This window comes from Balaenoptera borealis (assembly GCF_965194805.1).
Source record: "Balaenoptera borealis genome assembly, chromosome: 15".
Taxonomy (NCBI): domain Eukaryota; kingdom Metazoa; phylum Chordata; class Mammalia; order Artiodactyla; family Balaenopteridae; genus Balaenoptera; species Balaenoptera borealis.
In genome coordinates this window covers 14,016,908-14,042,888 of record NC_138871.1, presented here as the reverse complement: position 1 = coordinate 14,042,888, position 25,981 = coordinate 14,016,908, and the positions used below count along the sequence as shown (strand labels likewise).

General features: G+C 42.8%; 2 protein-coding genes and 1 long non-coding RNA gene across 12 annotated transcripts in view; 1 reads left to right on the top strand and 2 right to left on the bottom strand.

Moving 5' to 3' along the window:
* IMMT (inner membrane mitochondrial protein) overlaps positions 1-10,187 on the bottom strand; it is a 50,384-nt gene extending 40,197 nt beyond the window's left edge. For 5 of the 9 annotated variants that reach the window (XM_082357656.1, XM_082357658.1, XM_082357659.1 and 2 more), the window contains exon 1: positions 10,007-10,183. In XM_082357656.1, coding sequence (XP_082213782.1) covers positions 10,007-10,051 — 45 coding nt within the window. In that variant the 5' untranslated portion in view covers positions 10,052-10,183. Of the gene's footprint in view, positions 1-9,551; positions 9,664-10,006 lie in introns of those variants that run through there. The other 4 variants (XR_014235066.1, XM_082357661.1, XR_014235067.1 and 1 more) reach the window with 3 other exon arrangements.
* LOC309612247 lies at positions 3,636-9,542 on the bottom strand. Its single transcript, XR_014235073.1, has 2 exons — positions 7,721-9,542; positions 3,636-7,404 (listed from the first exon to the last, which is right to left on the bottom strand). It is a non-coding gene; the product is annotated as an uncharacterized lncRNA (long non-coding RNA).
* Positions 10,188-12,738: 2,551 nt separating the features above from the next.
* Positions 12,739-24,700, top strand: MRPL35 (mitochondrial ribosomal protein L35). Of its 2 annotated transcripts, XM_082357699.1 has the most exons (5): positions 12,792-12,850; positions 13,926-13,940; positions 19,023-19,212; positions 19,856-20,000; positions 22,882-24,700. In XM_082357699.1, the coding sequence occupies exons 1-5, from the start codon at positions 12,808-12,810 to the stop codon at positions 23,068-23,070; spliced, it is 582 nt and encodes a 193-aa protein (XP_082213825.1). In that variant the 5' UTR covers positions 12,792-12,807; the 3' UTR covers positions 23,071-24,700. The 2 variants fall into 2 exon arrangements, with proteins under 2 accessions (XP_082213826.1, XP_082213825.1); XM_082357700.1 differs by lacking the exon at positions 13,926-13,940 and having other exon boundaries at positions 12,739-12,850.
* The last annotated feature ends 1,281 nt before the right edge of the window (positions 24,701-25,981 follow it).

The following is a 25,981-nucleotide window of genomic DNA, read 5'->3' as shown; positions in this document are numbered from 1 at the left end:
GCAAGCTCGTGAGACCCCAAGAACCTCCTAATGGAACCTCCTTAGAAATGAAAGATATTTACTTATATGTTATTTCCTTATAAGTATATATAATACAATATAATTTTTATCTGTATAATAATAAATATTATTTACCGTAAAAGAATAAATAAAGCCTAGGTTTGAGGTGATCTGTTTTACAGCTATAACCAAACAAATGCTTGTACCTGGAAATAGGGTGCTACTATAAAACATACGGCACGTGTTAATGACTTTGGGACTGGGGGGTGGGGAGTGAAAGTTGGAAGGGCCTTGAGGAGACTGTCAGCAGAAGCCTAATGGCCTTCACAGAAGCTGTTTTGGTGAGGGCTTAAGAAAAGTGAGAAAAATATTTTTGGAACCTGGAGGAAAGAGGGATCTTTGTATGTAGTGGCAGAAGTTTATCAAAATCGTCACCCCCATGGTAAGACATGGAAAACAGAAAATTAGGTATAGCTATACCTAATGAACTGATGGATTTAGCTAAAGAGAGTACTAAGCAGAACGTTCACAAGTGCCAACTGCTTCCTTTTAGCACAGTATGATAAGGATAGAGCCGGGCTTCTGAAACACACACAAACCAAAAAAAACTGTTTAGCTTTCAAGCAAAATTTGAAGGAAATATAAAGGAGCCAGTACTTGGTGGGTTAAAAAATAAGACTGTTTCTCATTCTCAGCCTCTCCAGTTAGCAACGATCCTTTAAGACCTCAGAAAGGTCTCAGGAGGTGCTCCTCACAGAACTTTTTATACTGAGAAAAGGCCCATTAAGGATCTTAAGAGTATGCATCCCATATTCTTTTTATTAAACAACAGGGCAACTGAAAACCTTAGGGGTTTGAGACCACAGCAGCCTCACAGCGAGCCCAAAATTGGAGAAGAGCTTATTCTGATCAGATTTGTGGGTGTGGCTTTTGTCTAATGGAGAAAACCCCAGTAAGACCCACAAGAAACCCACAAAGTCCTTAAGATGAAAAACAGGCCGGCCTGGATTTAAAGGTGAAAAGAGTATAAAACAAATAGAGGTTTTTGGACTCTAGAACTTCTACAGACAGAAAGCATTCTGAGAAAACGATTCAGCTGCCAACAGGCGACATATCTGGAAAAGGAAGGATGGGTCTTCCCCGGTGGCGCAGTGGTTAAGAATCCGCCTGCCAATGCAGGAGACATGGGCTCGAGCCCTGGTCCGGGAAGATCCCACATGCCGTGGAGCAACTAAGCCCGTGCACCACAACTACTGAGCCCGCGAGCCACAACTACTGAGCCCGTGCGCCTAGAGCCCGTGCTCCGCAACAAGAGAAGCCACCACAATGAGAAGCCCGCGCACCATAATGAAGAGTAGCCCCTGCTTGCAGCAACTAGAGAAAGTCCACACGCAGCAACCAAGACCCAACGCAGCCAAAAATAAATAAATTAATTAATTAAATAATTAAAAAAGGAAAGGAAGGATGATTCAAAGGGTGAAATCTGAAGCCCAGAGGGTAGAACCAAGAGCTATGGAGGGGGACTTCCCTGGCGGTCCAGTGGTTAATACTCCGCGCTTCCACGGCAGGGGGCTCGGGTTTGGGGAACTAAGATCCCACATGCTGCGCAGTGCAGCCAAAAAAAAAAAAGAGCTATGGAGAAACATTCCCAAGCAAGAGGACTCAGTCCTAATTAAGCAAGCAGCAACATGTGCCAGTTGGATTTGACATCTGTTGTGAACGGTGACTGCTGTGTGCCTCTTTGGATGGGAGTGTCACGCTGTATTGTGTGTAGGGTATATGGGGAACAGATAACTTGTCTCTTTAGTTCACAGGTCTTTAGACTGAAAGGAAAGGCACTTAAGGAACTGTACCCAACAGACCCCATTCAAGATGTCTTACCTGCAAAGGGATCTGATTTGACAGCAAGATCTTGGTCCGTTAGTCTAAGCCTGATGCTGTGATGGGATGAGGTTCTGGAGGGTTATGAGGAAGGCTGTGAATGTATTCACATGTGGGAGGAATGCAAGTTGTTGTGGCTACAAGGCAGACTGTACTGTCCAAAACTGACTACAACAATATTTCCTGTAACACATGCTCTTCCAGAAACTTGCTACTCCTCCAGCAAACTGAGCCCTTCCCTGGAACCAGGGCACGCCTTAGTTACTAGTTTACTAATAGAGGGCAGTGAAAGTGAGGCCCTGTGACTTCGGAGACCAGGACATAAAGGGGATACAGCTTCTGCCTGGCTCTCTGCCTCTCGCCATACTTGCTCTTGGAAAACAGCCGCCAAACTGGGAGGAAACCCAGACACACATGTAGGTGTTCCAGCCAACAGTCCCAGCTGAGGTCTCAGCTGCAGCCAGTATCAACTGCCAGACACCGGGAGTGAGGAAGCCTTTGAGATGACTCTAGCCCCAGCCATGGCCTGACTAAAACCTCACGAGGGACACAAAATGCCCAGCTGAGGCCAGGAAACCCCCAGAACTGAGAGAGGCAGTAAATAAATCTTTTACCCCAAGCTCAAGGTGCCTTAGCAAACTAAAACAAGATCTTTATCAATTCATGGATTTAAACACTTTAGATGAACTTAAACCAGTTGCAACTGTTATCCTTTTGAAAACTCAAATTGTCCCATTTTTGGCTAATGGATGCTACTTCAAGTTTATTATATATTATTTTATATTACTTTAATTATATATATATATTTGAGTCTAGCTCTGTATATATCAGGCCATCTGCAACTGCCTGGTGTTAAGTGTTTTGTTTTTTTCTCTGTGTGGTAAAATTGGCTTATAAAATTCACTTTAAATTTTAAAGTGTACATTTCAGTGGCATTTAGTACATCCACAATGCTGTACAACCATCACCACTACCTAGTTCCAGAACAGTTTCATCACTCCAAAAGTAAATTCCTGTACCAACTAAGCAGTCTCCCCATTTTCCCTTCTCCCCAGCTCCTGGCAGCCACTATCTACTTTCTGGCTCTACATTGGCAGGTGGATTCTTAACCACCGCACCACCAGGGAAGCCCCAAAACATTTTTTAATTTTGTGAAATCCAATTTATCTTGTGTCTTTTGGTGTCACGTGTAAGAAACCACTGACAAATCCAAGGTCTACCTTCAGAACTCTCTTTCTTAAGCACCAAACTAAACTCTCTATTTATATAAACTAAACGTCCTAACTTTAACACACAAAATATTGGACACTTCTTAGTTCTGGAATACCTTTTTATTAATAATAACCAACAATGTAGAAAAGACAATACTGTTTCAAAACAATTTGCCTTGACACATAGCCTTGTAATAAATGTTATAAGGTTAGCATTGCTGCTTCCAACCTATAGAAACATGATTTTAACAAACCCCAAAAAAGCAAGTTAAAACACACAATTCCCATGTAATGTTCTTTTTTTTTTTTAAACAACAGCTCCTGTTTATTTTATTTTTTTTTTAATTTTTTTTTTTAAGTATTTTATTTATTTATTTGGGCCCCGTCTTAGTTGCGGCAGGCAGGCTCCTTAGTTGCAGCATGCGAACTCTTAGGTGCAGCATGCATGTGGGATCTAGTTCCCTGACCAGGGATCAAATGCGGGCCCGCTGCATTGGGAGCGTGGAGTCTTAACCACTGTGCCACCAGGGAAGTCCCTGTTTATTTTATTTTATTTTTATTTATTTATTTTATTTATGGCTGTGTTGGGTCTTCGTTTCTGTGCGAGGGCTTTCTCTAGTTGCGGCAAGCGGGGGCCACTCTTCATCGCGGTGCGCGGGCCTCTCACTATCGTGGCCTCTCTTGGTGCGGAGCACAGGCTCCAGACGCGCAGGCTCAGTAGTTGTGGCTCACGGGCCCAGGTGCTCCGCGGCATGTGGGATCTTCCCAGACCAGGGCTCGAACCCGTGTGCCCTGCATTGGCAGGCAGATTCTCAACCACTGCGCCACCAGGAAAGCCCTGTAATGTTCTTGCAAAGACCACTTATTCCTTAGCTCTTCCAAATTAAAGTGAACATACGAAAAGGAACCACAATCCTGGAAACAGAGACTAGAATACAAGTCCCCACATATGAACCCTATCTGGAGGTTGCAGGTTTCCCTTCTAGATGTGGTTTGCTGTAACTGACATTTTGGTTTTGAGATTTGTCATAAGGATTCCTCCCACACAAACAAACAAAAGGTATCCAGAAGTTAATGGCAAGTTCTACATTTGAATTACAGATTAATATCCAACAACTCTTTCTATAGTTGACTAAAAATATTTTATAGGAATCATGCATTAAGGTTAAAAATATATCACATACACAAATCCAATTAAGTTTGGCATGAAAGCAGTATTATTTCCCAGTAAAAACATATTCTATATCTAGGAGAAAAAGTGCTCTTCAGTTATGACAAGGAAATAGCAGATATTCATCAGTATGGCAAAAGCAGGCAGGTGATATTTCTCTAGTTTTCTCTGCATATATGTGTGAAAATATATATTACCTATATACTCTCAATCTTGTGTTCTAAGTTACGATGTAAAATGTATTTCAAAATGGTCTGAAAGCAACTGGTCCAGAGAAATGAAAATGAAGAATAATATAAAAGGATTCTGGACTTCCCTGGTGGCGCAGTGGTTAAGAATCTGCCTGCCAATGCAGGAGATATGGGTTCGAGCCCTGGCCGGAAGATCCCACATGCCGCAGAGTAATTAAGAGTAATTAAGTCCCCGAGCCACAACTACTGAGCCCACGTGCCACAAATACTGAAGCCCAAGCACCTAGAGCCTGTGCTCCATAACAAGAGAAGCCACCGCAATGACAAGCCCACGCACCGCAATGAAGAGTAGCCCCCGCTCGCCACAACTAGAGAAAAGCCCGTGCACAGCAATGAAGACCCAACACAGCCAAAAATAAAAACAAATAAATAAATTTATTAAAAAAAAAAAAGGATTCTAATATGCATAGAAGCAAACAGGCTGCATCATATACTAAACTACTTTCTACCACATGTGCCTCATTACCTACATCTATTATGGAGTAACAGTGTTTTATAACCCTAATGAAAAGAAAGAATTCCGGAAGATGATAGCTAAAAATGTCCACACACAAGTTCAGTCCTAAACTAGCCCTGCTATCAAACTTGGTCTTAGTTAAATAAGCTAGCTTAGTCAACCCTCAAAAATAATGTTTCTTTCTCTTTTTCAAAATTATAAGCAGATAAGATCAATGCACATGCAGATGACCACTCCCAAATTTGTAGTCTGGGAGAGGGCCAGCTAGGCTGAAAGCCCAGGTCCTCCAAACCCAATGCCCACCTCAAAAAAGGTTGGGCCTGGCCATGCAGTCCTGGGACTAAAACAAGACAGATGGTGTTAGGTCTGGGAAGTAAAGTGAGGAAGAACCAGAGCTCTGAAGCTCATTTCTGGGAAAGAAAGAAAGAGCAATTCATTTCTGCTGAATACCCACATGTAAGGAATTTAAGGATGATTAAGCCCAGACACGAGGATAAGCTAGATGCCAGCCGTGATGGTAAATTGTATATGTCAACTTGGAGGGTGTTTTTGGATGAAATTAACATTTGAATCAATGAACTATGAATAAAGCAGGTTGCCTTCCATAATGTCGGTGGGCCTCATCCAGTCAATGGAAGACCGGAATAGAACAAAAAGACCAGTCTCCCCAAGCCAAGAGGGAATTCTCCGGCAGACTGCCTTCAGACTGGAACTGCACCATCAGCTATCCTGGGTCTCCAATTTGCCAGCCTTCAGACTGAAAAAGCACCACAAGCTCCTCTGGGTCTGTGCGTATCAAGTCTGCCAGCCTCCACTGCGGACGCTGGACCTGCCAGCCTCCACAACTGCATGGGCCAATTCCTTATAGTAAATCTTTCTATCTACTTGCACACCCTATCGGTTCTGTTTCTCTGGAGGTTCTAAAACCAATGGAGGTTTAAGTTTAAGGGAGGTCACATCCACTTACAGAAATTAAGAAAAATTCACAGAACACATTTATTCTTTCATTCAAACATGCCACAAATGAGACATGTTTATTTACTGAGCATCTATTAGGAGCTAGGGACGATTGTGAGTACTGATATGGATACAGTCCCTTTGAGGAGCTTCCATTTTAATGTGGAAAATACACAGTAAATACACAGTATGTCAGGTGGTGGTAGGAGCTACAAAGTACAACCAAGTAGGGTAAGGGTAAGTTCAGAGTGATGCAAAGGAGAGAGTGGTCAGAGGTCTGTTTTGGATAGGGAAGGCCTCTCTGAAGGGAAGGTGATAGCTGAGAAAATATCTGAAGGGAGTGAGCTAAGCAAAGATGTATGGGAGGACTTCAGGGTAAACAGCAAATGAAAAGGCAGTGAGAAGAAGAGAATGAGGCCGAGTAGAAAAATAAGATATGCAAAGAGCCAGATCATGAAGGGCCCAGTGGGCACGGTAAAGAGTCTAGATTTTACTCTGATGAGACGGGATGTCACGGGAGGGCATGACATGGTCTATATGCTTTTTTAAAGGCCGTTGTTAACAACTAGGTGAAGAACTGACTCTAGGAGGGCAACAGTAAAAGCCAGAAGACATTTAAGAAGATGGTGTGATGGAGTGGAAAGGATTTTGACAAAATCAAACAAGAATTTAGAAATTTGAGTACAAAGTTCAAAAGCGGAGTCTAGACAATCATCTGCTTAGGAATTAAAATTCTGAGAATTGATGTAATCCCAGTAAGAGAGCATATAAAGAGATGGGACAGTATCACTACATGCCTCTTAGAATGGCCAAAATCCCCAACACTGACCACAACCAAGTGCTGGTGAGGATGTGGAGCAACAGGAACTCTCATTCACTGCTGCTGGGAATGCAAAATAGTCCAGCCATTTTGGAAGACAGACTGGCAGTTTCTTACAAAACAAAACATATTCTCACCATATGATCCAGCATACGTGCTCCCTGGTATTTACACAAAGGAGCTGAAAATGTATGTCCACGTAAAAACCTGCACTGAAAAGTTTACTGCATCTATATTCTTAACTGCCAAACCTTGGAGGCAACCAAGATGTCCCTCCGTAGGTGAATGGATAAATAAACTGTGGTATAGCCAGACAATGGAATATTATTCAGCACTAAAAAGAAATGCACCATCAAGCCATGAAAAGACACGGAGGAACCTTAAATATACTACTAAGTGAAAGAAACCAATCTGAAAAGGCTACGTTCTGTATGATTCCATCTATATGACATCCTGAAAAAAGCAAAACTGTGGAGACAGTAAAGAGATTGGTGGTTGCCAGGAGGTGGGGGTAGGCAAGTGATGAACAGGTGGAGCACAGAGGATTTCTAGGACAGTGAAAATACTCTATATGATACCATAATGATGGATACATATCATCATACATGTGTCAATCCACAGAATGTACAACATCAAAAGTGAACGCTAGGGCTTCCCTGGTGGCGCAGTGGTTGAGAGTCTGCCTGCCAATGCAGGGGACACGGGTTCGAGCCCCGGTCCGGGAAGATCCCACATGCCGCGGAGCAACTAGGCCCGTGAGCCACAACTACTGAGCCTGCGCGTCTGGAGCCTGTACTCCGCAACAAGAGAGGCCGCGATAATGAGAGGCCTGCGCACCGCGATGAAGAGTGGCCCCCACTCGCCGCAAATGGAGAAAGCCCTTGCACAGAAACGAAGACCCAACACAGCCAAAAATAAAATAAATAAACCCAAAAGTTTAAAAAAAAAAAAAAAGTGAACGCTAGTGTCAACAATGGATGTTGGGTGATTATAATATGTCAATGTAGGCTCATCAATTGTAACAAATGAAACACTCCGGTGGCAGATGTTAATACAGGGGGAGGCTATGCATCCCTCAGGCACAGGGTATATGGGGAATGCCCTCCAGTTTGCTGTGAATCTAAAACTGCTCTGAAAAAATGTCTTAAATGAAGAGAAAGGGGGAGAGGGAGAGGGGGAAAGTTCATTGGGGTACTAGAGTTCCTCCTAGAGGTACAAGAAGTCGACTCAACAAAGGAAAATAAAAGAGATGAAGGGTAAAATGGGACCCAAGATACTACATGAGAAGAGCAAAAAGAGTTTCACAAAGCAACAGGAGCAAATACTATAGAATGAAGAGGAGATAAGAAGAATAAACCAATGAATTTTTCAAGACAGCAGTTTTAGGAAGGTAAGAAATCTTGGTTGCAGGCTAGAAAAGCCTGCTCATATTTTAGTATGAAGTTTTAACCAGTTTTCTCCTAATTTCCTAATTGGGATCCCATTAAGTGGAAAATATTTTGATAAAGGCAAGGAAGGAAAAAGTAATTTTGGACTTCAGGGCAGACAGAGACAGATCAGTGACAACCATGATGTAACAAGACTGGGCCTGAAAGGAGGGCTCCAAAAACATACCTCACCAGTTCTGCCCTGAAAGGCAGTTCTGCTTCCTCCAACCTCCTAGCCCCACTTGGGCACTATGATAGGCCAGATTCTAAGACGGCTCCCATGATCTCTGCCCCCTGAGGTTAAGCCCATGATTAGAGTTGCATACCAAAAGGGATTTCGCAGATGTAATTAGGTTTCTAATCAGTTGACTTGAACTAATCAAAAGGGAGTTACCCAGGTGGGCCTGGCCTAATCACATAAGCCGTTTAAATCTGGGTCTGGAGATCAGAAACAGGGAAGTTAAGAGATTTTGAAGTCTGAGAGACAAGCTCCTGGTAGCCTGCAAGAAAGTAAACATTTGTGTTACAAACTGCCTCTGAGGACCTTGCGGGAAGGAACTTCAGGCAGCCCCCAGGAGGGGTGAGGTGAGAGCTAGCAAGAAAACAGGGACTTCAGCCCTACAGCTGCAAGGGACTGAATTCTGCCAACAAACTGAAGGAGCTTAGAAGAGGAGCTCCAAATGAGAACCACAGCAGAGAAAACACTTTGCATCCTTGTGTGACAGCGAGCAGAGAACCCCGACCATTCATGTCCAGAAACAGTAAGATAATAAATGTGTTGTTTTAAGCTACTCAATCTGTGGCACCTGTTATATAGCAATAGAAAACTAACACTACCCTGCACTGTCCTACAGAAGAGGCTGCTTCTCCTACCCTGGAAACGAAAGGGGAGATAAGCAAACTTGAAAAAAAAAAGCTTGACTTTTATTTCTAACTCACTGTGTCCAGGGATTTTGCTCAATTGCTTGAGTCACAGTACCTGTTTTGCAAATACCACATTTTGCCAAAATACCAATTTTCTTTAAATTGTGAGCAATGGGAATAGGTTTCCTTTTTTATTTTTAATTTCAGAAAATTACTTTGATAATTATGCAGAAATAAAAATAACTGGGTGTCTGGGCTCCTTGAATGTCTGCCAAAATTGTCCCAGCACCTAGAGACACAGATCCTCAGGCTATCTCAGAAATGAGCACAAGGTCATGACGCCTAACCTTCCTCGAGTACCAGGTGTTCGAGCTCCATAAATTACAATCTTTCATTTTTGTTCAGAGTAAGAATAGCTCAAGAGGTGTTCTCCGCTACGAAAAGAAAGGCAGCCCCTCCTGATTAATTACAACCTTGACCCCCTAAAACGCGGACTCTAGCAGTCCAGGTACCTGCTTATTAAGATGCAACAAGCCAAGGCTATGCATGTCCTGCTGGGAACTGCAGTTTTCCCCCGTCGACCTTCAACCACTGGCTGCGCGAAACCTATCAAGCGCCCAACCGGCGACCCGGGCGCCAGCAGCCTCAATTGGTCCTAGACTGGGGCAGCGCGGGGCTGATTGGATGGCATGTCCCCGAAGCCGTGCCTCCCGTCCTACGCCCGCCTCCCCGCCACCTTCTCTTCTCCACGCCCCATCCCTATTCAGCAATAACTCTCAAGTCATCCCCGTCCACCGAACTCCCGAATTAGCTGCCTCAAGGGCTCACCCGGGACTCTCGCGATAAGGGCGGCGCTGAGACACGCCTCTGTCCCCGGGCCTAGGCAGAGCCAAAGCCTCCCTTATTTTCCGCCGGTTGCCGAGAGTCAGTTTCACCACGCGCTCTCTCCCGGCGCCCGCGTCCTCACCTGGGCGGTGGAGGTCACGCCGGATAACTGACAGGCTCGCAGCATCTCTGCGGGGCTGACCGCGCTGCAGGTGTAAGTGGGACCTAGGGCGGCGGCGCAAATAGGGTAGACCTTGCGTCCGTGCGTGCTTGCGTCCGTGCCGCCTCTCCGCGCCGGGCGTACCGGAAGGGCAGCCAACGCCACTGCGCACGCGCAGCCCCCTCTCGCCCTTGTCCAGGCCGCTGGGAGAGGGTGGGCCCTGCTTAGGCGGAAAGGGTGATTTCTCCTTCCGGGTCGCGCTCGGGGTTCTTGGCTTTAACCCCAAGCTCGGGTTACTCGGTGAATGAGAGGGGTAGCAGTGCGTGTGAAACTCGGGCTCTGGTCCGCGCGGAAACCGGGCAGGTGTGACTCCGGAGAATTAAAGCAAGAAAGCATCTCAGTGGTTCTTAAAGTGTGGTATGGGACCCCTGGTGAGCCTGAGACCCTTTCAGAGTGTCCATAAAATCAAAACAATCTTCATATGGGACTTCCCTGGTGGTCCAGTGGTTAAGAATCCTCCTTCCAATGCAAGGGACGCGAATTTGATCCCTGGTTGGGGAACTAAGATCCCACATGCCAAGGGACAACAGAACCATGTGCGCTCTAGAGCCCGCACGCCACAACTAGAGAGCCCACGGGCCGCAGCTAAAAGATCCTGCTTGCCGCAAAGAACATCCCGCGTGCTGCAACTAAGACCCAACACAGCCAAATAAATAAATATATTTTTAAAAAATCAAAACAACCTTTGTAATATTAAGATATTATGTGCTGTTTTTACTAATTATACATAATTGTAGAGTTTTCCCAGAGACTACATTGACAAGTGATACCACAACAAATTGAATGCATAAGCAAATTTTAGAATCCAGCTTTCTATTAAGCCAGACCTTACAGAGATTTGCAAAAAGGTTAAACAATGCCACTCTTCTCGCTAATTTTTTTTAAATTTTGAAATAGTTATTTTTCATAAAAATATCTGTGTTAATATGTAATAGGTCTTTTGGGGTTTTTTGCTGCACCACGCCAGCATGCGGGATCTTAGTTCCCCTATCAGGGATCAAACCTGTGCCCCTTCAGTGGAAGCACAGATTCTTAACCACTGGACTGCCAGAGAAGTCCTTATAATTGTTGTTTTAAAATGAATTAATAAGTGCAGTGGCAGAATACTTATCGCCCAATAGGTCCACATTCTCCTAATCCCTGGAACCTGTGAATATGTTACCTTACATGACAAAAAAGAACTTTGCAGGTGTGATAAATTAAGAATCTTGAGATGGGGAGACTACTCTGAATTATCTGTGTGGACCCAACGTAATCACAAGGGTCTTTAGGAGTGACGGGGAAGCAGAAGGGTCAGAATCAGAAAAGGCGGTGTGACAATGGAAGCAGAAGTCAGAGTGATGTGATTCTTGGTTTTGAAGATGGAAAGAGGCAAGAAGCCTCTAAAAGCTGGAAAACACAATGAAACAAACTCTTCTCTAGAGCCTCCAGAAGGAACACAGCCCTGGATACCTTGATTTTAGCCTTGTGAAACCCATTTTGGACTTCTGACCTACAGAACTGTACGATAATAAACTTGTGTTGTTTTAAGCCACCTAATTTGAGTTAATTTGTTATAGCAGCTATAGGAAACTAGTACAATACGTTTAAATTTTTTCTCAATTTTACTTTCCAATATAATACATTCTAATAGATATAATCCATATAATCACAAGGTCTTTGGGATCCACAATTTTTAAGCATGTAAAGAGGTTCCAAGAGCAAAAAGTTTGAAAACCACTGCTCTAAATAAATCCTGTGTCTCTCTGTCTTGGCTTCCTCTCTTCTCACCTTAGCGCTTGATGCTCTTACTGCCAACAGTGACCTTGCCCTTGTTAAAAAATCCTCCCCATTCTTTAAGATCCATGTTATACTCTATCTCCTTGTCCCTGACCACCCCAACCAGGAGCCTTCCCTCCTTAACTTTGAACTGCCCCATCAGTCATTTATCTGCCTATTATGGTCTGTAGTTGTCTCCTTATTAAATGTGAACTCCTTGAGACTCAGTGTTTGACCCTTACCCATTTCAACCAGTAAATAGTGCCATATATTGTATATGCGTCAAGTATCTTAGACTACAAGGATGGGAGAGAGGTTTGCTGTTTATTTTCTGTTTGAATGAACATTGTTTAAAAATGTATGATCACTAATTTTCAGGAATAAGATAAGGTATGTAGATTGTTCAGGAAGAGTTGAGGTGCTGTTCTACCAAATAACAGTGTTATTGATTAGAGAGAGAAAAAAAAAAGTGTGTGTGTCTGATGTCCTCGGGATACTTACATTCATTTGATTAGAGTTGGCGTTCAATTTTTTTAAAAAAATTCTAATAATGTTGCTATTTCCTGTTAATTTAGCCTAACATATCCCAGCTTTGGAAGGATACATTTTATTCTTTCAAACTAATTTAATGAAATGAGCAAAAAGAAATTGTTTCAAATATGCTGGTACTTAAATACATCTTTCAATCAAATGCTCAGTAAGAATTTACTGAGAGCCTACTATATGCCAGGCACTATTCTACAGGCACTTGTTTTACAGCGGTGAAGGACAGCCTGGCATAAAGAAGACATTCAATAAAGATAGACTTGACCGTTCCTTTATTCATGTTTTTAACTCCCTTCCCCGACTCCGCCCAGGTTACTTTTCCTTAGTGGCCTCGACTCCGCCCAGGTTACTTTTCCTTAGCGCCCTCTTGCTCCGAAGCTTTTAGATCCAATTCGGCTGCCGTAAAGCAATGCGGCAAGATGGCGGCCTCCGCTTTTGCGTGTACTGTGAGAGCAGCCTCAGGTCAGTGGGCAGCAAGGAGCTCGATTCATGCCTCCACAGAAGGAGGGACTGGTGCGGGATGGAGTGGGCGTTTAGCGTGGAAGTTAACAGGGAAAGCAAAAAAAAAGAAAGGAGTGGGGTCGTTATATGAGGCCAGAGGTTTGTTCCGAATTTTCTCCGGGGCGGCCTGTGTTCGGCCGCCAGCACCGGAGATCCCCGAGATTCTTGGACCCTCGCGAACCGGGGTGTCCCGCAGTTTTGGCTTCCTTACCGGCTCCTAGCCCTTCCGCCTTCCCTAGAAAACAAACCAGAAGGACTGGGATGGGGGGCGAGGAGGACAGAAAAGTCCCATCGAGGCTAGGATCCGCCACTCACGAGCTTTGACCTTGAAAAGTTATTTAATATCTCTGAACTTCAGATCTACGGCCCTAAAATAGGGATAACACCATCCACCTGAGGACTAAATGATCTCGAGCACGTAAAGCGCCTCGTGTGGTACCCGGCAGGGGGTAAGCGTGGCTGTATGAAGTGCACACAACGTGCAGGGAGTGCGGCTGCTTGCTTCACTCAGTGGCGGCCCTAGGGCAGCCTTAAGGACTTCTTGACAGAGAGATGACAGAAGTGAAGGGTTGCCGTCACTGTAGGGACTTTTGCAAAAGTTAAAGATCATTCAAATAAGATACGATGATCGGTAAATTACGTTCACACAAAATAGGATAAAATTCTGTGGAACAGGACTAGAAAGAAAAAAGGGTAAAGTTTCCAACTGTTACAGAAGAGCTGGTTTATGTGGGGTATTTTTCAATTGTGAAATATAACATATAAAGAAAAATGTATATAGCATACATGACTACCTTAACAAATAACTCTCTAGCACACATGCGGTATAACTAACACCCAGGCCAGGACATAGGACACTACCAGGAGCCTTCACCTCTGTGTGCCTCTTCAACCAAAATTGCCCCTTTCCACCAAACATAAACACTATTCTCACTTTTATTATTACCTTGTCTTTTTTTCTGTAATAGTTTTAATATCTATATGTGCATCTCTAAGTAATATATTGTTTAGTTTTGCCTGTTTTTTTACATTCCAGGAACGGAATCACATAGTATGTACTCTTGTGTCTTCTTTTGCTTTGTGAAATTCACTCGTTTTACACGTAGCTGTCATGCTTTCTCATTGCTATAGAATGGTCTCTTATGGGACTACCCTACAAATCTCCATTTTACTATTGATGGGCATTTGGGTGTTCCCACTTTGGGGCGGTTAGGTACAAAGCTGATTGGCCTTGTGTCATGGTGCATGAGTGCAGGAGTTTCTCTAAGGTGTGTGTGCGTTTATACATATAAAACTAGCTGTGGAATTGCTGAATCAGAGAGTATGTATATATTCTGCATAGCCTGATGCTGCCAAAGCGATGCGCTTATTTAAAGTCACCCAGCACTGTGTGCTCCATATCCTCATCAACAGTTGGTATTGTTAGACCTATACATTTTTTCAATCTGGTGAGTATTTAGTGGTGTCTCGTTGCGGTTTGAATAGCATTTCCCTGATGAGTAATGAGCCTGAATACCTTTCCACGTGTGTATTAACCATTTGAATTTCTTTTGTGAAATACTCAAATATTTTGCCCATTTTTCTATTGAATTGTCTTATTGATTTATAGTAGTTCTTTATGTATTTTGGATGTGTGTCTTTTCTCATTTAAATGTGTTTCCAATATATTCTCCCACTCTGGCTTGCCTTTTTAGTTTGTTTAAAGTATCTTTTGATGAAAAGTTCTTATTTTCATCAATTTGGATTTATTGCCCTTGTTTTTTAACAATTGATGATGTAGGCGGGTATTAACTCACTATGGTATTTAGAGTCCATTGAAAACATTTAAAAGAGTGATGCGACAGCTTATTTTTAAATGTCAGTTTTAGAAATATACTGGAAATTATATCCTTTTTAAACTATTTAAAATTTTAGATATTACTTGAAATCTTGTGAAAGGGTACATAATTTTTCAAAATTCATTTAGAGGGTATGGGATCAAAAAAAACCTTGAAGACTAGTTTAGACACTGTCACACTCACCTCCCCCTACCCCCACATTCCTTTGATTCCTGCCACAGGGGGGCTATTTGTAATTCCCTAAACAGAGCTCCCCAAACGTACTACGTATTCCATTTTTGGCCTCCTGTTTCCACTACCTCCTCTTACTCCTTCAAAACTGGTTTTGTGTCACCTTCTTCATGAAAACATCAGTGTTCTCCATACAAGAGGGTGTTTAAGAGAAAGCCTGTCTGTAGTGAAATTCCCAAAGAGGGCAGAAGACTGAAGGAGCAGTTAATTACTGCCCTTGATTTGTGAGCTGCCCTTTGGTTAATACAGTCTAAGTTGGACTTTGGTTTTTACAAGCTAAATCAAAGTGTTGGTCCAGGAGAGGGTATGGTGGATAAAGCCCCCAAGTCATTTTCCCAGAAACTGCTCTCAAGCCACAGTCACCCTTCCTGTTGTTCCAGGAACCATTTTTTTCTAACCTCAGTTTGTTTATCCCTGGTTTCATTTTGTTAATTTTGGTCTGTTTTTCCTTTTACTGAGATCACTTTGAGTCTAGATAGCCTATCTTTTCACAAATATGTTAATAAGCCATGGTTCCCAGCTTGTTTTTTATGCAGATTTACTAAACATGCCTTGTACAGCTTCAGGACCTTCATATAAATTGGGGAAAAATAAGAGTCAATTAGGGAGCCAGGAAGACACTTCCACCAGGAGAGCAGCAATCAACTAATTTGAGTACAGTTTCCAGTCAGCTTGGAATTTACCTAATTTATTGTCCTGCCCACATTTCTATATTTATTTAGAATATAAGAAACCTTTTCACATGCCTTCCTAAAGTCAGAATACACTGTCTAGATATTCTCATGATTTCTCAGGCTGGTGACTACATCAAAAAGTGAAATGAAGTTCTTTTCAAGGAACAGTTCACTCCTGGTTGACGAAAAAAAATTTTTTTTTCTGTGCATTTCTATTTATCCATTCTAACATTTTTTTTTTTCTACAGATAAGTTTACCCAGTTATTTCTGGACTGCATCTGCTCACCTCCTTCAGGGGCAGTTTCCAAGAACTTCTGAGAGTTTTGTTGTGTTTTATAATTGAGATATATCAAGCTCCGATGAGCTGTGAAAATTGGGACATTTTGTTGTCTACAATCCACCTATTCACTTAATCTTTCAAAGATTACCTCCTGGCTTGTAATCATGTCTGCAAATAGTTTCAGTTCTTTGAGATATAAATTATTTATACTTGGAGATTAGAAGGGATTGAACCTGGGCCACGTCAGTGGAAGCCCAGAATCCTAAACACTAGGTCACCAGGTGACTGGAAATTATTATCTTTGATGGAGAAGAAAAAAGCAAAATAAGGGTTTTAAGTATTCCATCTTCCTTCTGCCACCTGTTAACATTATACCATCTTTGTTAAGCATTCCTCAGCTCTTTTCTATTGTCTGCTTTTAGCATTTATTAAATGTTTTCTCTATGCCAGGCACTCTTCCCAGTACTTTACATATTTTATCTTATTTAATTCTCATTACCTGCCCATGGTTAACCTCATTTATTTTTTTTCAATAAATTTATTTATTTATTTATTTTTGGCTGCGTTGGGTCTTCGTTGCTGCACGCAGGCTTTCTTCAGCTGCGGCGAGCGGAAGCTACTCTTTGTTGCGGTGCGTGGGCTCTAGGCGTGCAGGCTTCCGTAGTTGTGGTGCACAGGCTTAGGTTGCTCCGCGGCATGTGGGATCTTCCTGGACAAGGGCTCGAACCCATGTTCCCTGCCTTGGCAGGCGGATTCTTAACCACTGTGCCACCAGGAAAGCCCATGATTAACCTCATTTAAATTTGAGGAAACTGAGGCACAGAGAGGTTAACTAACTGGCCCATTGTCACACAGCTAGTAAGCAGTAGAGCTAGAGTATGAACCCAGTCTGGCTCAAACACTGGCATTTCACTTCTCCACACTGCCCCTCATTTGTCATGTGAAATCAGTGCAGTGGACAATAAAGTGGTTCCAAGCCCTCACTTAGTATCAGACTCACCTGGGGAGCTTTTTTTAAAATAAAATTTATTTATTATTTATTTATTTATTTATTTATGGCTGCGTTGCTGCGTGTGGGCTTTCTCTAGTTGCGGCGAGCGGGGGCTACTCTTCATTGCTGTGCGAGGGCTTCTGATTGTGGTGGCTTCTCTTGTTGCGGAGCACGGGCTCTAGGTGCGCAGGCTTCAGTAGTTGTGGCACGCCGGCTCAGTAGTTGTGGCTTGCGGGCTTAGCTGCTCCACAGCATGTGGGATCTTCCTGGACCAGGGCTCAAACCCGTGTCCCCTGCGTTGGCAGGCAAATTCTCAACCACTGTGCCACCAGGGAAGTCCTGTGGAGCTTTTTTTAAACCAACTATTGAGGTATAATTTACATACCATGAAATTATCTGTTTTGTGCGTACAGTTTTTTTTAATTTATTTTATTTTTGGCTGCGTTGGGTCTTCTTTGCTGTGCGCGGGCTTTCTTAGTTGCGGCGAGCAGGGGCTACTCTTCATTGCAGTGCCTGGGCTTCTCACTGCAGTGGCTTCTCTCGTTGCAGAGCACAGGCTCTAGGCACACGGGCTCAGTAGATGTGGCTTACGGGCTCTAGAGCACAGCCTCAGTAGTTGTGTTGCGCAGGCTCAGTAGTTGTGGCGCACAGGCTTAGTTGCTCCGTGGCATGTGGAATCTTCCCAGACCAGGGCTCGAAACCGTGTCCCCTGCCTTGGCAGGCGGATTCCCAACTACTACACCACCAGGGAGGCCCTGTGTGTACAGTTTGATATAGTGAGTTGTGCAGCTATCACCACAATCCTCTTTTTAGACATTTCCATCATCCTGTGGAGTTTTATCAACGTGCACATTCTTTTTTTTTTATTTTTCTTAAAATTTTTATTGGAGTATAGTTGATTTACAATGTTGTGTTATTTTCTGCTGTACAGCAAAGTGAATCAGTTATACACATACGTATGTACACTCTGTTTTAGATTCTTTTCCCATATAGGTTTTTACAGAATATTGAGGAGAGCTCCCTGTGCTATGCAGTAGGCCCTTGTTGATTATTTATATATAGTAGTGTGTATATGTCAATCCCAATCTCCCAGTTTATCCCTCTCCCCCTTCCCCCCGATAACCATAGATTGTTTTCTATATCTGTGACTCTGTTTCTGTTAACATGCACATTCTTGAGTCCCACACTAGCCTCACTCAGAATCTACAAGTGGAGTCAGAGCTCTGTGAGTGATTCTGCTTTGCGGCCGTGGACTCTTGAGTCCGGTGATGGTGTGAAGGATTGATAAAGAGGACTGCGTTCAGTCCACACATCTAGGCCTTCCGTGATCTGCCTTCTGAGCTGCCCACCTTGTTACCCACTACTCCCCAGGCATCTCCGATAGTCAGGCAAACAGTGCTCAGCCTCTGTGGCAGGTCCAGTCCCCGCTCCCGACATGGATTTGTTTCGGCTTCCTTGCCTTTGCGTACGTTGTTCATCCTGCCTGGGCTCTGTGTCTCCTCTTCTCATGGCCTGTTCATTTTCTAGAGGGAAGCTCAAGTACCTCTTCTGTTTTCTTTATGAATCCTCCTCCTGCCACCTGCTGTCTCTGCGGAGCCGAGGAGCTTTTGTGTTTCTGCCATGCCGTTCCCTACGTGCGGGAGTTCTGTGTATTCACAGTGTAAGATCTGGTGGTGGGAATTAACATCACACGTCTTTTGTCTCCTACTGTTGAATGTAGAACTAGGACACATCAGACTGGATGATGATGGTTGCCCAACTCTCTAAATTTCCGAAAAAGCATTGAATTGTACATAAATGGGTAATTTTGTGGTGTGTAAGCTATACCTCAACAAGGATAAAAAGCTCCACGTGTGAGTCTGATGCTCAGGACCCATTAATTATGTATAATACTTGGTCGCTTTGGTACATTGCTTCGTTTTAAATATCTGAATGCATAATTTTGTTTTTGTTTTGGCCACGCCCCGCAGCTTGCGGGATCGTAATTTCCCAACCAGGGATCAAACCCAGGCCCCGGCTGTGAAAGCGCCGAGTTCTAACCACTGGACTGCCAGGGAATTCCCTGGATGTGTATTTTGGAGTGTCATATTAAGTATATATGCTTCTCTCTCTCTCCAGGAATCTTACGGCCCCTGAATATTTTGGCATCTTCAGCCTATCGAAACTGCTCCAAGAATGCCTGTCTTAGTTCTGCACTGTCTTCCCGACATTTCAGTCATATTCAGACACTGGTTGTGTCCTCTGCTCCCAGACTGATCACATCTGTCAGAAACCTGACATGTGGGCAGACTGCCACAGTCCTCAATAGGTTGAGTATATTTCAGTAAACATGATGCTTGGGCAAAAATTCTAAAATCTTCATGCCTACAACATCTTAGAAGTAGATGATATTCTTTGCCGGTTTATTATATAGACTTTGCCTGAAGGATGGGAGAATATACATGCCAGCATCAGGGATGACTACACAGGGCCCACTTCTGATGTTCTAAGATGTGGTTTGCTGGGTGGAAGCTGTCAGCCAGAGTGGGGGGGTGAACAAGATGCTCAACTTGCAAGGCTCGGCTGCGTGTCGTGCTCATTCGGTCAGCAGGTATTCAGTTAAGCGCTCCTGGGTGCCCAGCACCATACTTGGCAAAAACGATATGAAGATAAAAATAAGTTAAAGTCCTCAAGGAGTTTATAATCTGGTGGCAGGTGGATAAGGAATCAGGTGATTAAAATATAGCAGGATAAATTCTCTCCTGGGGATTGAGGGGGTAGATTATGGAGGACTTGCAAATTGATGGTAGTTGCCATTCTGATGTGTAGTGTCACGGATCATCTGGAGTAACAGTGTTTATTGAAAGTGAGCTCTATTCCAGTGGAGCTGCTGCTTTCATTGCTAAGTATAGAAGTGGATTTTATCCTTTAATGCCTTATTGCTGAGTTAAAATTTTTTTAATATATTTTAGAGTGGTCCCCTTGCTCCCAAACGTCCTGAAGCCACCAGTCAGAACTGTAACATACTACAGTTCAAGAAAAGGCAAGAGAAAGACTGTGAAAGCTGCCGTCTATAGGTTTCTTCGACTTCATTCTGGCCTGTGGCTAAGGAGGAAGGTGAGTCTTCACACGGTTACTTGCTTAGAAAAGGAGTGTGAGGTTAGATTAAACTGAAGCAGAAGTCAGCTTGTTCCTTGACACATCTTCCCCCCATCCTACCAGCAGCTTTTACAGTGCTGTGCTTAAGTCCCTGCTTTGCAGGCATCTCTTCATGTAAGTGAATACATGTGAAGAAAACATTTTTAACTATTCATATAACAAAATATTATTCACAATGGCGAAAGTCTTCACTGCAGGGCAGGTTCATCTCAGGTCTCTTACATGTCTGTCTTGTCTGATGATTACCGGAATCCCTTTGAAGCCCCCGATATGTAAATAACCTGTGGGGAGGCTCTGTTTAAGCCCAGAGCATTAAAACAGCGGAGCGGACTTCAGCGAGGACTTAGTCCTGTGGTGCAGATTTGGGACCGAATAGCTTCCAGCCTACCTTGGATTGGGTTCTCCAGGTGGCTTAATCTTTATGGCGGAACATTAACCCCTCATATACTTGTTTTAAATTTGACTTTGTAAGTTTTTCTCTGTTGGTGTGTATGATTGGTGATCATATCAGACAGAACTCCAATACTTATTCTGGCCAGGGACCATGGCCTCTAGAGGGGGACTCTGTCTGACAGAGTATTCCTACTCTGTCTTCTACCACAGCAGCAGGTCTTTTCCATTCATGTCCTTATTATTCATGGAAACAGAGTAGGTGATAATTAGAAAGCAGCTGAAGACCAGAGTTTTGCAAAACACCTTTGAGTTTTGATAACTTCAAATCCTAATTCCCTTTTACTACTTGGGAGTTAACAAACAAATAATTCTTTAAAGATCAAAATTTGTTTCCCTGTGAAAATAAGATAATTGGTAGCATTTTCTCACTATTTGAAAGGTACTCTGTTATAAACAATCCTAAATTTGTAGACAAATAAGTTAATTGGAACTCTCAGCTCACTTCTCCATTGGAACAATACTGTGGTAGTTAGTTTCCTACACTAGTCAATAGAAGCTCATGTAATCCATAAGTAGCTGAACTAAGTAATTCAGCAGATAGTTATGAATTTTGGACCATTGGAAACATTTCCTCCCCTTTGTTATACTAATTATTTCCAGGTCCTCATCTGGCCCTAGATAAAATAAAATGGGTGGTTCTCCTTGCCTTCCTTTTCCACATCCCTTTTACTGGGCCCTGAAACCCTCACACTGTGATAAATGACCTGATCGAATTCTCCAATCATAATACCTAGTCCCTGCTCAAGGCCCCCAAAAGTATTCCATATGCAGAATGGCCTGCTTCATCAAAATCTAATTTTAAGAAGAAAACAAAAAGCTGGGTGGGTTAATTTACACTAATGTATAAAAACAGAAAGCATTTTCTGCAGCACAGTTTCATCCAGGTGTCCCTAATTTTTATTGCTTATTCCCTCCTTCCATTTCTGAACCTGTAGATTATCTAAAAAGTCTCGAGCATTTTAACAGTGGTTACATTCCACAGAATAATCTTCAAAGGAGATTATTCTGCTGTTGATGGGCAGGACAGCAAACTAGCTGTTTGTATGTCAGAGATCCACAGGGACCCAGATTGGCTTGCAAACTAGAAAATTGTTACACAAATATGGGGATTTTTCTTTTTATCTTTCAACTTAGAATTGTAAGTAATGAGAATTAACCATGTAATCTCTGGCATTTTAAAGCCAGAACTCTGAAATGACCCTTCCTTATTTCTAAGCATCACTATACTATAGAAGTTGCTGGTCACAGTGATGACACTAAGGCATGTCAGGAACCCCAAGGCACCTTCTCAGCAAAGAGCTGTGGTTTTGTTCAGTTAGTGTGCTGCCCTAAAGAGCCCTTGGTTTGAAAGGACCCAAATGTTCTTACCAGTAGCTGCGTTTCTAGTCTCACCTCTCCTATAAATTACTGTAGCCAAGCATTAACCTGAGGGGCAACTAAGGTCTCTTTTAGCCAAGCACTAACCTGGGCGGCAACTAAGGTCTCTTCTAGTTTAAATAAGCTATGATTGGGAATTCCCTGGTGGTCCAGTGGTTAGGACTCCACGCTTTCACTGCCGAGGACCTGGGTTCAATCCCTGGTTGGGGAACTAAGATCCCACAGCTGTGCAGAACGGCCAAAAGAAAAAAAATAAACAGGCTATGATTATAGTTTTATATTCGATCTAATTATCTATTTCTCCAAAAATTCTTCAAAATTAATAATGCATGGATTATTCCTTCACCACTCCCAATAATAGTTTTCCTGCAGTCATTATTCCTTAGAAAAATACTTACTGTAGAAACTGGTCCCCCCAGTGTGTGAAAAGAATAAATGACACAGTATACTTGAGAACTCTGCTTCTCAGCCTTTGTAATACTTAGGCCCCCTTAAATGAACATAAGTGTCACCAACTAGCCAGTACTCCCTTCATCATCCTCCACTTTAGGAAGATAGCAGTGTAGTGGTTAAGAACTCTTATTAGTTCTCCGACCTCAGTCTGCTGCTTAACTGCTCTAATTGTTTCTCTTTTGTCTGTAAAATGAGAATAATAGTATGCTATTGTTGAAGAGATAATAAGGTAATGCATATAAAGTTAGCTGTTATAATTATATATCATTACCCTGTACTTCACCAGCCACAACGATTTATTTAGCTTTATTTGCTGTGGCTTTAATTTAAATAATCTTTTTAAAACTCTTATATTATTAATATTCCTTTTTCAAACTACACACGATTTCTCTGTCTAACCCCACACTGAGAATCACATTTTTCTGAAAAACATACCAGCCCCTATGAAAGTTTAGTCTTTGTTTCCAGCGGGCCTATGAACCATGAGTGGTTAACATATCTGTTGTTTCCTATATAATATAATGTTTTAAATTGTCTTTGTAATATTACCTAACAGGCTGGTTATAAGAAAAAATTATGGAAGAAGACGGTTGCAAGAAAAAGACGCTTGAGGGAATTTGTCTTCTGCAATAAAACCCAAAGTAAGCTCTTAGATAAAATGACAACGTCTTTCTGGAAGAGGCGAAACTGGTATGCTGATGATCTTTATCAGAAGTATCATGACCGAACAAACTTGAAAGTATAGATCAGAAGTTTTATGATTTCCCAGTTACTGAACGTGTATCTTTGTGTATATGATGTCTTTGCGAAGATGAAATAGTATAAGACATGATGTAAATTGTACCAACTGATATGGAAACATGCAGTACCAACATTAAACTTAACCAATGTTTTAAAACTTAATGGATTAAACATTCCCAGATTTGTTCAGAGAAATAGAAATTTTAAATTTTGATTATTTTTAACAAATGGTAATGGCTTAAATAGTTGTTCCAATTAGGCTTATTTAGTTGCAAGGAATCTCCAGCTAGGACAAATGTAAAAAGACTGTAAAGCTAACAAGTTAGCTCAAGCAGTGTGACATTATCTTAAGGATATGTGCCTGGGAACGCAGGAGCACCTCACAGCCCCATCTCCCACCCAGAACTAACCCCCAGGCCTCAGGAAGAGCGGAAATTACACAGTGATACTGGATCTGAGGCACCTCCAGGGGCCTCAGCAGCAGAAGTGGTGGACCTTCAGGCTTGGGGTCTGCCATGCACGGGGCTCAGTTCTTTTTACATCACTGGCTCCATTCTCTTTCCTCACCAACTTCTCTGATTCACAGCTTTTGTTTACTCTTAGTGTCTGCTTCCCATAATAACGCTAGCGTGCACCTTTGAGGTACTTTTCTACGTCGTGACCCTCAGCTCCTACCTCCAGTCTCTAACTAACTGCAGAGAGACTCTAACTCGGTCAGTTTGTCCTTTTACACCAGGCCTCATCAGGGGTCACCGACCAGTGTAGGGCTGGCTGTTCTGAGGTCAGGAGCCCACCCTGGCCCATCTGATTGGGCTAGCAGGTTCACATGGAGCCAAAAATAGTGACATGAGCAGTTTCCCTCAGAGGTGAGCCTGGGGTGGTAACACGTCTGGGTTACTAGGTTCACTGCATTCATAACAGTTCTCACTTAGTTCATTGGAACAGGATTTTTATTGAGAGGAGTAAATGAAATAGCCTTTCAGTATGCTCATTCGTGAAGCTAAAGAGGCTGTATAAGTGGAGACAAAAACTTTTTAACCAAGAGTTAAAAGATACTGTATTTTATAAAAGTTCATTTATCCACTTGAGATTTCATATTTTTAATTGTGAGGGTAAACTTTTTCCAAAATTTTCCAAAGACACATTGTAGAATCTAAAGGGGAAAAGTAATCTCAGTCATTTTTAGAAAGGATGCAAAAGTTAAGCATTGTTCACATGAAGAGGGTCAGGTAAGCGGCATTGAGGAAAATTCAGCTTTTCAGGATGCTTATAGTCTAGGGCAGTGGTTCTCCGCTCTCCCATCAGAATCATCTGGGAAGCATTTTCAAAGAGCAGAGCATTTTGACTGTTTGAAAAACCATTATTAAATACAATTATGCCTCAATTACTGCTTCAGATCCTTTAATATAATAGTTGGTGATGATAAGATGCAGTTCCTCTATTAATAGATTAAGATAAAAGGTAACCAAATTGTAATTCTGTGGCATGTCAGACTAGGATTATTGGAGGAACTCCTTGAAACCAGTGTGTGTTCACTAAAAGGAAAAAGGGTGACAAGAGAGTGTTCTAAAACTCCAAGGCCAAGTGTGTGTCTATTTATGGGACCAGTTAATAAAGAACAGACATTTTAATGGTTTTGTTTGTTTGTTTATTTATTTATTTCTGGCTGTGGTGTTGGGTCTTCGTTTCTGTGCGAGGGCTTTCTCTAGTTGCGGCAAGCGGGGGCCACTCTTCATCGCGGTGCGCGGGCCTCTCACTATCGTGGCCTCTCGGTGCGGAGCACAGGCTCCAGACGCGCAGGCTCAGTAGTTGTGGCTCACGGGCCTAGTTGCTCCGCGGCATGTGGGATCTTCCCAGACCAGGGCTCGAACCCGTGTCCCCTGCATTGGCAGGAAGACTCTCAACCACTGCGCCACCAGGGAAGCCCAAGAACAGACATTTGATTTGAGACGAGAATCTCAAGAACCTCACACGTGGAATGGCTTTCTGTTTTGATGGGTTTTCATTTCCTCTTGCTTCTGGGGTAGCAGAAGCCAGTCCCTCACAAGGCCTCCACATCATTTCTCACCTGCCTGGCTCCTTACCTCTTCCACTCAGCCCTGGAAGCGGGATGGATCTGGTGCCCGAAGAAGCTGAGGAGGAGGATCCTTTTCAACCACCTCCGTGACTTCTTAGTGCAATGTGGACAACAGGGTCCCTGGGCCTCAGAGCACCTTGGTTTCCTCTCTAGGCCAGGGGCAGGAGAGGTAGAGACAAGGGCTGGCTAAGGCCGCAGCAGCCAGAGATGGACTGAAGTGGAAGGGCTGACAGGCACATGATTTAGGGGAAAGGGAATTTTCATACATGTAATTTTTGTTTTATGGGTAGCAGGGCTTATCATCTACAGTGATTTTATAGTTTGACAACAAAACATCTTATTACATTAAAGGGTCTATCTAAATGACATTCAAGTATATGTAAAAGTGGAATTTATTTAACACCTACTACGTCCCAGCATGTATCCACAAGACGGCTAACCCTCATACCAACTTTGCAAGGGAGATATTATCTGTCCCTAGTTTAGATTTGCAGAAACTGAAGCTCACAGAAGGTTAAATACGTTACCCAAAATACAACTAGTAAGTCACAGAACCCGGGTCCATCTCCTTGGAATCCTGTGTATTTCCCCAAGTCAAGTCTAACAACATATGAAAATTCACATCAAAATCAACAAGTGACTGTAATCTAGCACCATAAATACTAAATACTTCTTTATGACACTGAACCAAGTCAGCTTTTAAATTTTATAACTTTGCTTTTCTGTTATTTGTCAGCTCTTAACCTGGTTAATATCAGTTCTGTTGACATTGGACTTGGCTCAGGAAATGATTAATGAGTGGATTTTCAGCCTTCCTTTGCATCTCTTCTTTCTTTCA

What these genes read in the sequence shown, in the direction of transcription:
- MRPL35 (XM_082357699.1), top strand. Translation starts at nt 12,808, where the DNA reads ATGGCGGCCTCCGCTTTTGCGTGTACTGTGAGAGCAGCCTCAG. An exon ending in ACTGCCACAGTCCTCAATAG is followed by an intron (nt 19,213 to 19,855) that starts GTTGAGTATATT and finishes AATATATTTTAG; the next exon opens with AGTGGTCCCCTTGCTCCCAA. An exon ending in GCCTGTGGCTAAGGAGGAAG is followed by an intron (nt 20,001 to 22,881) that starts GTGAGTCTTCAC and finishes ATTACCTAACAG; the next exon opens with GCTGGTTATAAGAAAAAATT.